Source organism: Sciurus carolinensis, chromosome 4, assembly GCF_902686445.1.
Source record: "Sciurus carolinensis chromosome 4, mSciCar1.2, whole genome shotgun sequence".
In the NCBI taxonomy this organism is placed as follows: domain Eukaryota; kingdom Metazoa; phylum Chordata; class Mammalia; order Rodentia; family Sciuridae; genus Sciurus; species Sciurus carolinensis.
The window spans coordinates 110,671,686-110,685,292 of NC_062216.1; the positions used below are offsets into that span (position 1 = coordinate 110,671,686).

The 13,607-nt window shown below is 36.6% G+C and overlaps 1 protein-coding gene and 1 pseudogene across 1 annotated transcript in view; both read right to left on the reverse strand.

Moving 5' to 3' along the window:
- Fam186a (family with sequence similarity 186 member A) overlaps nt 1-13,607 on the reverse strand; it is a 79,941-nt gene that overhangs the window by 45,363 nt on the left and 20,971 nt on the right. The window contains exons 2-3 of the mRNA XM_047549764.1: nt 9,569-9,791; nt 8,004-8,174 (exon numbers count right to left, since the gene is read on the reverse strand). Coding sequence (XP_047405720.1) covers nt 8,004-8,174; nt 9,569-9,791 — 394 coding nt within the window. The remainder of the gene's footprint in view (nt 1-8,003; nt 8,175-9,568; nt 9,792-13,607) is intronic.
- Nucleotides 11,879-13,560, reverse strand: LOC124982182 (RING finger protein 11-like; annotated as a pseudogene).

A 13,607-nucleotide genomic window follows, 5' to 3' on the forward strand; every position in this document is an offset into this window, starting at 1 on the left:
TCTAGTGTTCTGAGCATGAAAGGGTGTTGTATTTTGTTGAACACTTTTTCTGAATCAATTAAAATAACCATATGATTCTTATCCTTAAGTCTATTGGCATGATGGATTACATTTATTGATTTCCGGATGTTGAACCAAACTTGCATTCCTGGGATGAACCCCACTTGATCACAGTGCACAAATTTCTTAATATGTTTTTGGATATGGTTTGCCAGTATTTTGTTAAGGATCTTTGCATCTATATTCATCAAGGATATTGGTCTAAAATTTTCTTTCCTTGATGTGTCTTTGCCTGGTTTGGGTATGAGGGTGATATTAGCTTCATAGAATGAGTTTGGTAGGGTTCCCTCCTTTTCTATTTCCTGGAATACTTTGAGAAGTATTGGAATGAGTTCTTCTTTGAAGGTCTTGTAGAACTCGGCTAAGAAACCATCTGGTCCTGGGCTTTTCTTGGCTGGCAGTCTTTTGATGGCTTCTTCTGTTTCATTGCTTGATATTGATCTGTTTAAATTGTGTATGTCCTCCTGGTTCAGTTTGGGAGGAGCAAATGTCTATAGAAATCTGTCGATGTCTTCGGTATTTTCTATTTTGTTGGAATATAGATTTTCAAAGTAGCTTCTCATTATTATGTTATGTATTTCAGTACTGTCTGTCGTGATCTTCCCGTTTTCATCATGAATTTTAGTAATTTGAGTCTTCTCTCTCCTTTTTTTTTTTTTTTTTTTGTTGGTACTGGGGATTTGAACCCAGGGCCTTCTGCATGCAAAGCAAGCACTCTACCAACCGAGCTATATCCCCAGCCCTCTCTCCTTCTCTTTGTTAGTGTGGCTAAGGGTTTTGTCTATTTTGTTTACTTTTTCAAAGAAGCAACATTTGTTTTTTCAATTTTTTGAATGTTTCTTTTGTTTCAATTTCATTGATTTCAGCTCTGATTTTAATTATTTCCTCTCTACTACTACTTTTGGTGTTTGTTCTGTTCTTCTTTTTCTAGGGCTTTGAGCTGTAATGTTAGGTCATTTAGTTGTTGACTTTTCATTCTTTTCTTGAATATGCTCCATGCAATGAATTTTCCTCTTAGTACTGCTTCATAGTGTCCCAGAGATTTTGATATGTTGTGTCGTCATTCTCATTGACCTCTAAGAATTTTTTAATCTCCTCCCTGATGTTTTCTGTTATCCATGTTTCAATCAATAGCATATTATTTAGTCTCCAGGTATTGGAGTAATTTCTGTTTTTTATTTTGTCATTGATTTCTAATTTCATTCCATTATGATCTGATAGAACACAAGGCAGTATCGCTATTTTTTTGCATTTCCTAAGGGCTGCTTTGTGGCATAACATATGCTCTATTTTTGAGAAGGTTCCATGTGCTGTTGAGAAGAAAGTGAATTCACTCGTTGATGGATGGAATATTCTATATATGTCTGTTAAGTCTAGGTTATTGATTGTGTTATTGAGTTCTATGGTTTCTTTGTTTAGTTTTTGTTTGGAAGATCTATCCAGTGGTGACAGTGGTGTTTTAAAGTCACCCAGAATTATTGTGTTGTGGTCTATTTGATTCCTGGAATCGAGAAGGATTTGTTTGATGTACATGGATACACCATTGTTTGGGGCATAAATATTTATGATTATTATGTCTTCCTGACTTATGGTTCCCTTAAGCAATATGAAATGTCCTTCATTATCCCTTCTGACTAATTTTGGCTTGGAGACCACTTTATCTGAAATAAGGATAGAAACCCCTGCTTTTTTACTGAGTCCGTGTGCATGGTAGGTTTTTTCCCATTCTTTCACCTTTAGTCTGTGGATATCTTTTTCTATGAGATGAATCTCTTGAAGGCAGCATATTGTTGGGTCTTTCTTTTTAATCCATTCTGCCAGTCTATGTCTTTTGATTGATGAGTTTAGGTCATTAACGTTCAGGGTTATTATTGAGATATGAATTGTATTCCCAGTCATTTGGGCTTATTTTTAGTTTTAAACTGGACTTGGTTTCTCCTTTGAATGGATTCTCCTTTAAGGTAGTTCCTCCCTTTGCTGACCTACATTGTTGTTTTTCATTTCCTCCTCATAGAATATTTTGTTGAGAATATTCTGTAGCGCAGGCTTTCTATTTGTAAATTCTTTTAACTTTTGTTTATGATGGAAGGATTTTATTTCATCTTCAAATCTGAAGGTTAGTTTTGCTGAGTATGGGATTCTTAGTCGGCAACCATGTTTTTTCAGACCTTGAAATATGTTGTTCCAGGCCCTTCTAGCTTTTAGAGTCAGGGCTGAGAAATCTGCTGGTATCCATATTGGTTTCCCCGTATATGTAACCTGATGCTTTTCTCTCACAGCCTACAAAATCCTATCTTTATTTTGTATGTTAGGCATTTCCATTATAATGTGTCTTGGTGTGGATCAGTTGTGATTTTGTGCATTTGGTGTTCTGTAAGCCTCTTGTATTTGATTTTCCATTTCATTCTTCAGGCTTGGGAAATTTTCTGATATTTTTCATTGAATAGGTCATTCATTCCTTTGGTTTGTATCTCTGTGTCTTCCTCAATCCCAATAATTCTTAAATTTAGTCTTTTCATGATGTTCCATAGCTCTTGGAGATTCTGTTCATGATTTCTTACCATCTTCTCTGTTTGGGCAACTTTATTTTCAAGATTAAATATTTTGTCTTCATTGTCTGAGGTTCTGTCTTCCAAGTGGTCTAGTCTTTTGGTGATGCTTTCCATTGAGTTTTTTATTTGGTTTATTGTTTCCTTCATTTCAAGGATTTTTTTTTTTTTTTTTTTTTTTTTTTTTTTTTTTTTTTTTTTTTTAGAATCTCTATCTCTTTGTTGAAATGAGCTTTTGCTTCCTGCAGTAGCTCTTTCAACTGCTTATTGGTATGATCATTCATTGCCTGCATTTGCTCTCTTATCTCATCCTTTGCTTCACAAATCATCTTAAGCATGTATAATCTGAAGTCCTTTTCTGACATTTCTTCTACCATATTGTCACTGGATTCTATTAAAATAGAATCTAGATTTGTTTGGATCATTTTCTTCCCTTGTTTTGTCATGTTGTCATGTATCTTCCCCTCTAGCAGTGCAGATCTGGGGAATTGCAGTCCCCCCCCCCCCCATAGGCTTATAGTGACCCTACAGGTTTCCAAAACCTTTTCTTTAAGGGAGAGATCAATATTAGCTTGCCCAGTTCAAACAGTATGCAACCCTAGACCAAATAGCCCCCATGAGGACATTAACAATATTGTCATAATAAACAGAATGAGTTCAATTATTATCTTCAGTATAACAAACAGATTTGCAGTAAGGTCTGCAGTTTCTAATGGAGGACAAAGAGGATGGGGAGGGGTGTAGGATGTAGCTGTTAAATGGGATAAGAAAAGAATATATAGAAGTTCTAGATAATATAAAGCGTGAGAGTGTAATCAAAAGAGTTGGAGGGGCTGGGGAGATAGCTTGGTTGGTAAAGTGCTTGCCTTGCAAGCACAAGGCCCTGGGTTCGATCCCCAGCACCGAAAAAAAAAAAAAAGAAGTTGATTGTTAGCATGTGAAAAGGGAGAAAGAGACTCTGGGGAACAGGTAAACAAAAGGAAAAGACAGCAAGAAAAGTAAAGAAATAAAAACTTAAAATTTTTCAGTAAGGAGAAAAAAGAAAATCTACACTATACCAGTCATATAGTATTCAAACCTCCAGTCTTCAGTAGCCTGGTGTATGAGAGGTATCTGACAATGAGCTTCAAGTCTCCAGCAGGAGTCTCAGGATGGGATTTGCCCCACCTAAAGATGGGAGATACAGCTTCCAGGATTATCCAAGATGGCCACTCTGGCTTCCAAATGTGTTGGCAAATGGGGAGCTGCAGCATGGGGTGTGGGCATGGTCAGCTGGAGGTGGGGTGTGGTTGACCAGGCAGGGGTCCTGGAGGTGGGGTGTGGTCAGCCTGTTTGTAGGATCTTGGAGGCAGGGTGCAATCAGTCTGGGGGTCCTGGTGATAGGACATGGTCGGTCTGGGGGTCCTGATGTTGGGGATCACTCAGTTGATGTGAGGGCCCCAGAGGCAGGGAGCAAATGGTCGGGCTGAGGGATCCTGGAGATGGTGCTCAGTCAGTCTGGCCAGGGGTCCTACAGGGCCTGGCTTTGTTTCAAAATGGCAGCAGCCACTTTTAACCTAACCTGCAGGTACTGTGACAGTGAATTTCCAGGCAACAGCAGGCAGCTGGCGCTCCACTGGTGGTCTGCAGTCAGTTTGCTGACTGCTATTGGTCCATTGGGAGGTGAACCTTGGGCAGTGGGTGATGGGTAGGTGAAATGCAGGCGATGGACAGACAAGCTGCAGACTAATGGCAAATGATAGGCACCTGACAGTGAGCAATCTGTACTCAAAAATGTGTCGATATGCTGGCAGACTGCAGGTAATCGCAATAGACAAATAGGGTAAAGAGCAGGGAATTGATAAACAGCAAAAACTGCTTCACCAAGAAACAGATATCTTCTGCTTGAAACCTGAGTTATGGAGCGATAAGGAACACAGCCTCCCTCTAGTCTGCCATCTTGGATCCCCTAGCATTAATTTTTTTCCTTCATGATTTCATGGATAGAAGATTCATTATTACATAGATCTTAGCAACCTCAGCATATAATTGTTATCCTTTCCTTACTAATTCAAAAACCTTGACCTTTTCACTTAAAGGAAATACTTTATAGCTTCTCTTTGGCATATCTGAATTACCAATATCACTACTTTTGCACTTTGAGGGTGATTATTATTATTAAGCAACCATGACCTAAATAGGCTCAGTGTTAAGTAAAATAAAGGTTACTTGACTGTAAGCACTAAGGTACTGTGACATCAATTTGACTACCAAATAGGTTACCAAGTGACTAATGGGTGGATATATAGCAGAGATAAAGGGATGAACTACAAAAATAACTGAAACAACAAAAAGCAAAGCTATAAAGTGGGGACTACTGTATACTGCAATCCCTAGAACAACCTCTAAGGAAATTACTCCAAAAGTAGAGTAAAAGAGTGGAAATAAATTGTATGCTAAAAATTATCTGTTGAACACAGAAAGTGATAAATGAATAGAGGAACAATGTTTGGTATGGTGGCACACACCTATAATGCTAGCATCTCAGGAGAATGAGGTAGAAGGATCACAAACCAGCCTGAGCAATTTAAGGATCAAGGCCAGCCTGAGCAATTTAAGAAGGTCCTATCTCAAAATAAAAACTAAAAAAGACTGGGGATGTAGCTCAGTAATGGTGCATCCCTGGGTTTAATCCCCAGTACTGTAAAAAAATAAAAATAAAAAAAGAATAGGAGAACAAAAGATATGAGACAGAAAAATATCAAAATGGCAGGCACGAATCCAACTACATCAATAATTACATTAAATATGAATATTCTAAATATTCCAAAAATCAGAAATTATAAGATGTATTAAAAGAAAATAGTCCCACAAAATCTATCTACAAATGACACTTTGGGTTTAAGGACACATATAGGTTGAAAGTTAAATGATAGAAAGTTAAATGTGATTTGGGGACAGTAATCACCTGGGAACTGAAGAGACTATAGTAATATGAGATGAAAAAGACTTTAAGACATAAGAAAAATGATTGTGAAGACAATGAAGAACATTTTATAATGATAAAGGGGCAATTCATCAGGAAACTGCTATAATTATAGATATATATGAACCTAACAACTCAGTTCCCAAATACATGAAACAAAACTGACAAAATTGTGGGCCTGGGGTTGTGGCTCAGTGGTAGAGAGCACTTGCCTAGCCTGTGTGAAGCATGGGGTTCAATCTCAGCACCATGTAAATAAATTAATAAAATGAAATTTTAAAACAGATTTATACATTTAAAAAAAACTGACAAAATTAACAGGAGAAATAAACAACTCAGCAATAACAGTTGGGAAGTTCAATATTCCATTCTTAATAATGGATAGAACATTTAGAAAATCAGAGAAGATTTGAACAACAGCATAAACCAACTTTGAAAAATTCCACCCCACAACAGAGTATATATTCTTTTCAAGTACATATGAAACATTCTCCAGGAAAGATCATATGTTAGACTAGAAAATAAATCTGAATTTAAAAGGATTGAAATCATATAAAGTATGTTCCCCAAATGCAATGGAATGTACATGTATAATCATCTACTGGTTCTGAGTCTCAAGAAATCCTCCTGCCTCAGTTTCCCAAGTAATTGGGACTACACACACAGTGCTGGCTTAATACAAGTTCTTAGTACAGTACTGAAGTATGATTCATAAAAAATTATTGATAAATTGGTCCTGATATAAATTAAACACTTTTGGGTTTCAAAGACACTACTAAGAAAATGAAGAGATAAGTCATAGATTGGAAGAAAATATTCACAAATCACTTTTCTGATCAAGGACTTGTATCCAAAAGATATAAAGAAATCATAAGGCCAAGGCATAGTGGTGATACCTATAATCCGGCTACACAGGAAGAGAAGCAGAAGGACTAAAATTTGAGGCCATCCTGGGCAACTTAGCAAGACCCTATCTCAAAATAACATAAAAATAACTTGAGGATGTAGCTCAGTAGTAGAGTACTTGCCTAGCAGGTGGTAGGCACTGAGTTTAGTCCCTAGGACTGGGAAAAAAAAAGAAAGAAATCATAAAATTTAATAATGAGTGTGGGTAAGTCTGATTTGAACATTATACATTGTAAATGTGTGGAAACATCACATGGTACCCCTCAACCATGTACAATATTTATCAGTTAAAAATAAATGGTGAAAAAGGGCAAGTGTTTAGACACTTTACAAAAAAAGGTATAAGAATGACTAAAAAGCACATGAACAGATGCTCAACATAATTAGTTGTCAAATGAAATGCAAACTAAAACCCCATGAGATACCACTTCACAACTACTACTAGAACGCTACAATAAAAAAGGCAGACAAGGGCTGGAGCTGTAGTTCAGTAGTAGAGCACTTACCTAGCACGTGTAAGGCACTGAATTTGATCCTCAGCACCACATAAAAAATAAATAAATAAAATAAAAGTATTATGTTCATCTGCAACTAAAAATAATAAAAAATAAAAGACAGACAATAGCAAGTGTTGGGGATATAGAGAAACTGGAACCCTTCTCATATATTGCTGGTGGGAATGTTTGGAAAAGTTAAATTTACCTCATGACTCAGCCATTCTACTCTTAGGGTATGACACAAAATAAATGAAAACATATGCCCACACAAAAACTGTTTGTGTGTTTATAGCAGCATTATTCAAAAAAGCCAAAAAGTGGAAACAAACCAAATGTCCATCAACTGGTGAATGGAGCAACAAAGTGTGCTATATCCAGCAGGACACGGTGGCGCAAGCCTGTGTAATCCCAGTGACTCAGGAGGCTGCGGTAGGACGATCATGAGTTCAAAGTCAGCCTCAGCAACTTAGCAAAGCCCTAAGCAACTCAGTGAGATCCTGTCTCCAAATAAAATATTAAAAGAACTGGAGATGTGGCTCAGTGGTTAAGGACCCCTGGGCTCAATCCTTAGTACCAAAAAAATAAATAAATAAATAATGTGCTGTATCCAAAAGACCATATACAATCTGCAATAGAATGAAAGAGACTACCAATAAGTCCTGAAACATGGCTGAACCTTTAAACGTTATGCTAATTGAAAGCATAAAATACCACATATAATATGATTCTGTTTGTATGAAGTATCCACGAAAAGCAAATTTATTGAGGCAGAAAGTAGATTAGTGATTGTTTGGTGCTGTGGATGGCAATAGGAATAGACTACAAATGAACACAAAGGATCTTTTTGGGATATTGGAAATGCTCTAAAATTGGATCATGGTGATCATTGCATAACTATGTAAATGTACTGAAAATAATTTAATTATGCAATTAACTTATGAATTTTACAGTATGCAAATTGCACCTCAATAAAGTTGTATTTTCAGAAAGTCAAACTCCATTTCCAAAGTCATAAAGCACTCTTACGTGTTCTTTTCTTTTGTTTCCTCTTTTCTTCAAGCAAAGTTGTACTGATTCTACACAGTATCTTGACATTGTTCTCAATAGCTTTTAGTGTTTCTGGTAACATCTGCATTTGTGCTATCCAGTGGTGATGTTCTTCAATATCCATTGCAGTCATTGAAGACAAAATGCCATCTTGAAGAGGGTAAAAAAAAAATTGTGCAAAAGATAAATAATTATAATTATATGCATTTGTAATATTAGGTAGTTACTCTATAGTATATTTTGGGATATAGTTATATTGAACTTGCTATTCTGAGCCTTTTTTCTGAAGAAATTATAAAAGATGAGACTTGGAACAGTACGAACAGGAAATATTGGACATGAAAATCTGAATCAGGTTATAAAGTGTCCATTTGGAGTTGGGTGTGGTGGTGCCACCTGTAATTCCAGCTACTCATAAGGCTGAGGAGCCTCCTGATCACAAGTCCAAACCCAGCCTGGGCAACTTAAATAAAAAATTTAAAAAGGCCTGGAGATGTAGCTCAGAGGTAGAATGCCGCTGGGTTCAATGTCTAGTACCTATGGGGGGAAAAAGTATCTTATTTAGTTTATTGTCCTGACTCAGGGAAGTACACATCTAAAACATGAATGCATTATTTCTTCTTTTTTTTTTTTTAAGTTATAGATGGACACAATACCTTTGTTTCATTTATTTATTTTTATGTGGTGCTGAGGATCAAACCCAGTGCCTCACACGTGCTAGGCAAGTGCTCTACCACTGAGCCACAACCCCAGCCCTGAATGCATTATTTCTTGCAGCAAAATGAAAACCTCTTTTTTAAAAAAATCCTTAGCTTATTCACTCTTCAATTCCATCAATGTCTGTTCTGCCATGGATACTGCATTAAATAAAACAAGTTCCCTGACTTCAAACTACTTACATTCTAGTGAAAAGAACAAATGAAAAGTCAGATATATACTATGCCAGATACTAATCCTATAAACAAAAATTAAGAAAGAAAAAGGGTAATGGAGAATGCCAGGTGGTAGGAAATGGGGATGGTCAGAGAACACCTCATTTTAAAGTGGTACTTAAGCAGGGAATGAGTCATATGGCTAGTGGTGCAAAATGTTCCAGTGAAGGGAATAGTAAACATGAAGACACTGGGTAGGAGGATGCTGGTCTTCTTGAATAAAAGTAAGAAAATTTGGTATAGTGGCACATACCTGTAATCCAGCTACTCTTACAAATTCACAGGCTAGCTTGGGCAATTTAATGAGATCCTGCCTCAAAATTAACTGAAAAGTGTTCAGTGGTAGAGCACTTGCCTAGCATGACCCAAGGCCCTGGGTTTAATCCTCAGTAATGAAAAAAAAAAAAAAAAGGAAAAAAACAAAAAGTAAGGAGTTTGGAATAGTTAGAACTAAATGAATAAGCCTATATTTTTCTTGTGTTGTTCTCACAGGAACAGAGGACAACCGTTCTCTGAGTAACCTCCTAATCTTTTCTTCTTTAGTCTAATTGTTCAAATTTTACTTATTGATTCTCTTCTCTTTTTCATTAACCTTCACTTATAGAAACTTACGCCATTCTTCCAACCAGGCCAGAATGTAGTTAAGGATATTTTCTCTAACTTCAACAGCCTTAGAATGAGCAGTCACTTTCTCCAAAAAATTGTTTCTTCGTTTTCTCGTATTTTCTGTAAGGGACTTCCTTCTTTCAGTTGGTGAGGTAGGATCAGTATGAGAATAGCGGGTTATTATCCGATGCACATTGTTCATTATTTCAGTCAGTTGCATATTAATGTCCTGTAAGAATAAAAATAAGTAATATATTAATAAATTCTTAGTTTTAAGATAAGCTTTGATCATTTTTCTTCCCAGCATGTCACTAACAGTTAATATAAAGATATCCAATTAAAGTCTTGCTAGTTTTGTTTTTACTGTTGGGCTCAGATTTTCCCTTTTCAAAAAAATATTTTTTTCCTCTTTCATCATCTTAGCAATGCTATGATATAATGGAAAGAGCATTGGATTTGAAGCCCTATTATATCCTAACTCTAGTTTCTTTTTTTTTTTTTTATTGTAAACAAATGGGATACATGTTGTTTCTCTGTTTGTACATGGAGTATAGGCATACCATTTGTGTAATCATAAATTTACATAGGGTAATGTTGTTTGATTCATTCTGTTATTTTTTCCCTCCCCCCTCAACTCTAGTTTCTTACAAGCAATAATACAAACTTTTTTGGGGGGTGGGTATGAGGGAATGAACCCAAAGGTGCTTAACCACTGAGTCACAATCCCAGTGCATTTTATTTTTTATTTTGAGGCAGGGTCTTGCTAAGTTGCTGTGGTTGCCCTGGAACTTACAGTCCTCCTGCTTTAGCCTCCCAAGTTGCTAGGATTATAGGCATGCTCCACTGTACTTGACCAATACTTGACCTTTTATTAGAAAACTTTTAAGTATATTTGGAAGAATTTGGGCATCTGAATCTTTTTCAACTATAAATTTTATAAAACACAGGTCAAATATTTCTGATGAAAATTTATTATTCAATGTGAGATATATTCTAAATTTAAAATACACAATGGGTTTCAAATACCTAATATGAAATCACTTGTATATCTCAATAATTTTTGTATTGATTAAATGTTGAACTAAATTATTAAAATTTACTTCACCTCTTTTTACATTTTATATTATAATTTCTAGGAAATTTAAAGTTACATATAGTTAACATTAAATTTCTTCTCGATAGTGTTGTTAGAGTATATGATTATTAGAAAAACTGAATTATAAGACAAGTATATCGTTAAATTTACTAGATGATACCAAAGCGTTTTCAAAAGTAATCATACCAGTTTATACTTGCATGTCAAAGTTTAAGTATCCCTGTTGTTTCATATTCGTTCCAACACATTCGCTTTATTTTAAACATATTTTTTAGTTGTATGTGGACACAATGCCTTTATTTTTATGTGGTGCTGAGGATTGAACTCAGTTCCTCACACATGCTAGGCAAGTGCTCTACCACTGAGCTACAACTCCAGCCCCCATGTCAGCTTTAAAAAGTATTTTTACCAAGCTGTTGGATGTGTAATGGTGTCTAATTGTGGATTTAATTTCCATGATAACCAACAAAATATTAAGAAATGTTACTTATTTTGTGAAATGAAGGTCCATTTTTTATATTAAACCCACTTTCCTAGAGTTGATTTATTGAGGCATTAATTCATTTTTTTATAGAAAAGAGAAAGTGCATCTCAGTTTGCTTACAAGCTATGAGATCACTTTGAATTCTGTTTTCTAACTTCCACAAGTTATAAATAAACTGGTTTTCAAGGATAGAGCCAGTCCTAATGATAATAGTACACTATTTAAAAAGACCTAAGGCACAAATTCCATTTCCAGTGGGAAAAAAAGAACTGTGCAAACAAGCTTCAAATACTTTTCTGCGCCAATGTTATAAAATGTAGCTTTTAATAAAACCTTGACCCAAATGCCAGTAACTTCAGAAAAGAATTTGGGTGGAGAGAAGAAAGTTATTTCATTTAGGAAAAATACCCACTATCTTTTATCCTATTCTTTAACATACACAATTTATACATATACAACTGCTGTAACACTTTTTACAATTCCTATGTCCTGGAGCAGTGAAAAGATCTAAATACAATCAGAGTTTTAAACACTGGGGCAAGGTTTTACATAAAAATACCATCCTACTTTTCTCCCATTTCTAAAATCACACATATTTTCCTCAACATCTACAGTCATCCAGAAATTTTTAGGAAACTTTTGTGCATGATCTTAATTCCTAATCCCTGGCTCTTTGGGCTCAGTAATGAAAGATCAAAATCACCAAAAGTGATGGTTCACTTGAAGTCAAACAGTCTTAGGAAGAAAGCAGTGCTGCATCAACTGGCTCCATGCAGGAGCACCACCTGAAGGATCTCAGTCATCTGTACAATCCAGGTGCTAGATGCACGTGGGCAACAGAAATCAAATTGGGTCCCCATAAACAAAGTACAGATCACACACTCCCAGATCTTTTTTTCTGATCTGTCTCTTCCCAGGTCATAAACTCTTTTAGGCAGATGCTGTGTAAAGCCTATTCTTTGAACTATCCTAATTTGTTCTTCAGTCAACTGTGTTGATGGGTAAATCTGGCTAGGTGTTGGATGGTAAACAAGAACCAGAATTTGTTCTTGACCTGGTAGCATCAGCTCCTGATCCAGCTCCCTCTGAATGCTAAAGCTAGTATGGTTGAACTGAGAACCATGAAAGAGGGAGATATCATCCCAGGGGGATTTGTGGCAGTTCCCTATCTTTTGGGGTTGGGGCAGGCAATCTGAGCACTGTTCTGACAGTCTTCTTTTATTTTTCTGCTGGGTTATTTTTTCTTTGATTCACAGGAATTCTTTTTTTATAATATTTTTTAAGTTGTTGATGGACCTTTATTTTATTTATTTTATTTTTATGTGGTGCTGAGAATTGAACCCAGTGTCTCACACATGCTAGGCAAGCATTCTACCACTGAGCTACAAACCCAGCCCAAGGAGCTCTTTATATATCCTTTGTCTTGATCTGTTCCCTATTGATATAACCAAATACCTAAGACTGGATACTTTAAAAAGAAAACAGGTTTATTTAGCTCACAGTTCTGGAGATTCAAGAGCATGGTACCAGTGAATGTTTGGCTCTGGGGAGGGCTTTGTGGCCATATCACAACATGGTAGATGGCTTCATGGTGGGAGCTGTGCAAAAGGGAGAGATCACATGGCAACACAGGAAGCTGTCCAGGGCAGTGGCACACACTTGTAATCACAGTGACTCAAGGCTGAGGCAGGAGGATTGAAATTTCGAGGCCAGCCTCAGCAACTTAGCAAGGTCCTAAGCAATTTAGGAAGAGCCTGTCTCAAAATTAAAATGAATTAAATAAATAAATAGGATTTGACTCAGTGGTTAAGCCCCATGAATTTTGTACAGGTTAGTTCCCAGAACAATAAAAAAAAAAAAAAAAAAGGTGGAGGTGGGGGCTAGGTATGTGGCTCAGGGTTGATGGCACCCCTGGGTTAAATCCCCAGCATATACACACACACACACACAAAAGCCAGGAAGCCAGAGGAATATAGAGGCCAGAGAAAGACTTAACAGTTGTGAAGTGCTAACTGGGGTCTCTAGAAAAATATATTAATCCTTTTTAAGGGTGTGCCCCAAGGACCTAATTGTTTTCACTAGGTTCCACCTCTTAAAGCTTCTGTCATTGTATCATGCTGGGCATGGTGGTGCAAGCCTGTAATTCCAGCAACTCAGGAGACTGAAGCAGGAGGATTGCGAATTCAAAGCCAGCCTCAACAACTTAGCCAGACCCTAAGAACCTTAGCAAGACTTTGTATCAAAAGAAAAAAATTAAAAGGGCTGGGGAGATAACTCAGTGGTAAAGCTCTCCTGGGTTCAGTCCCCAGCATCCCATCCCAAATTTCTATAACCTTTCAACATTCCTACACTGATGGCCAAGCTTCCAGCATGTGAAACTTTGGGGAACACACCAAAACCATATCCAAAGTATATCATCCTGAGGACTGGGAATGTGGCTGAGCTGTAGATTTCTTCCCTAGTAG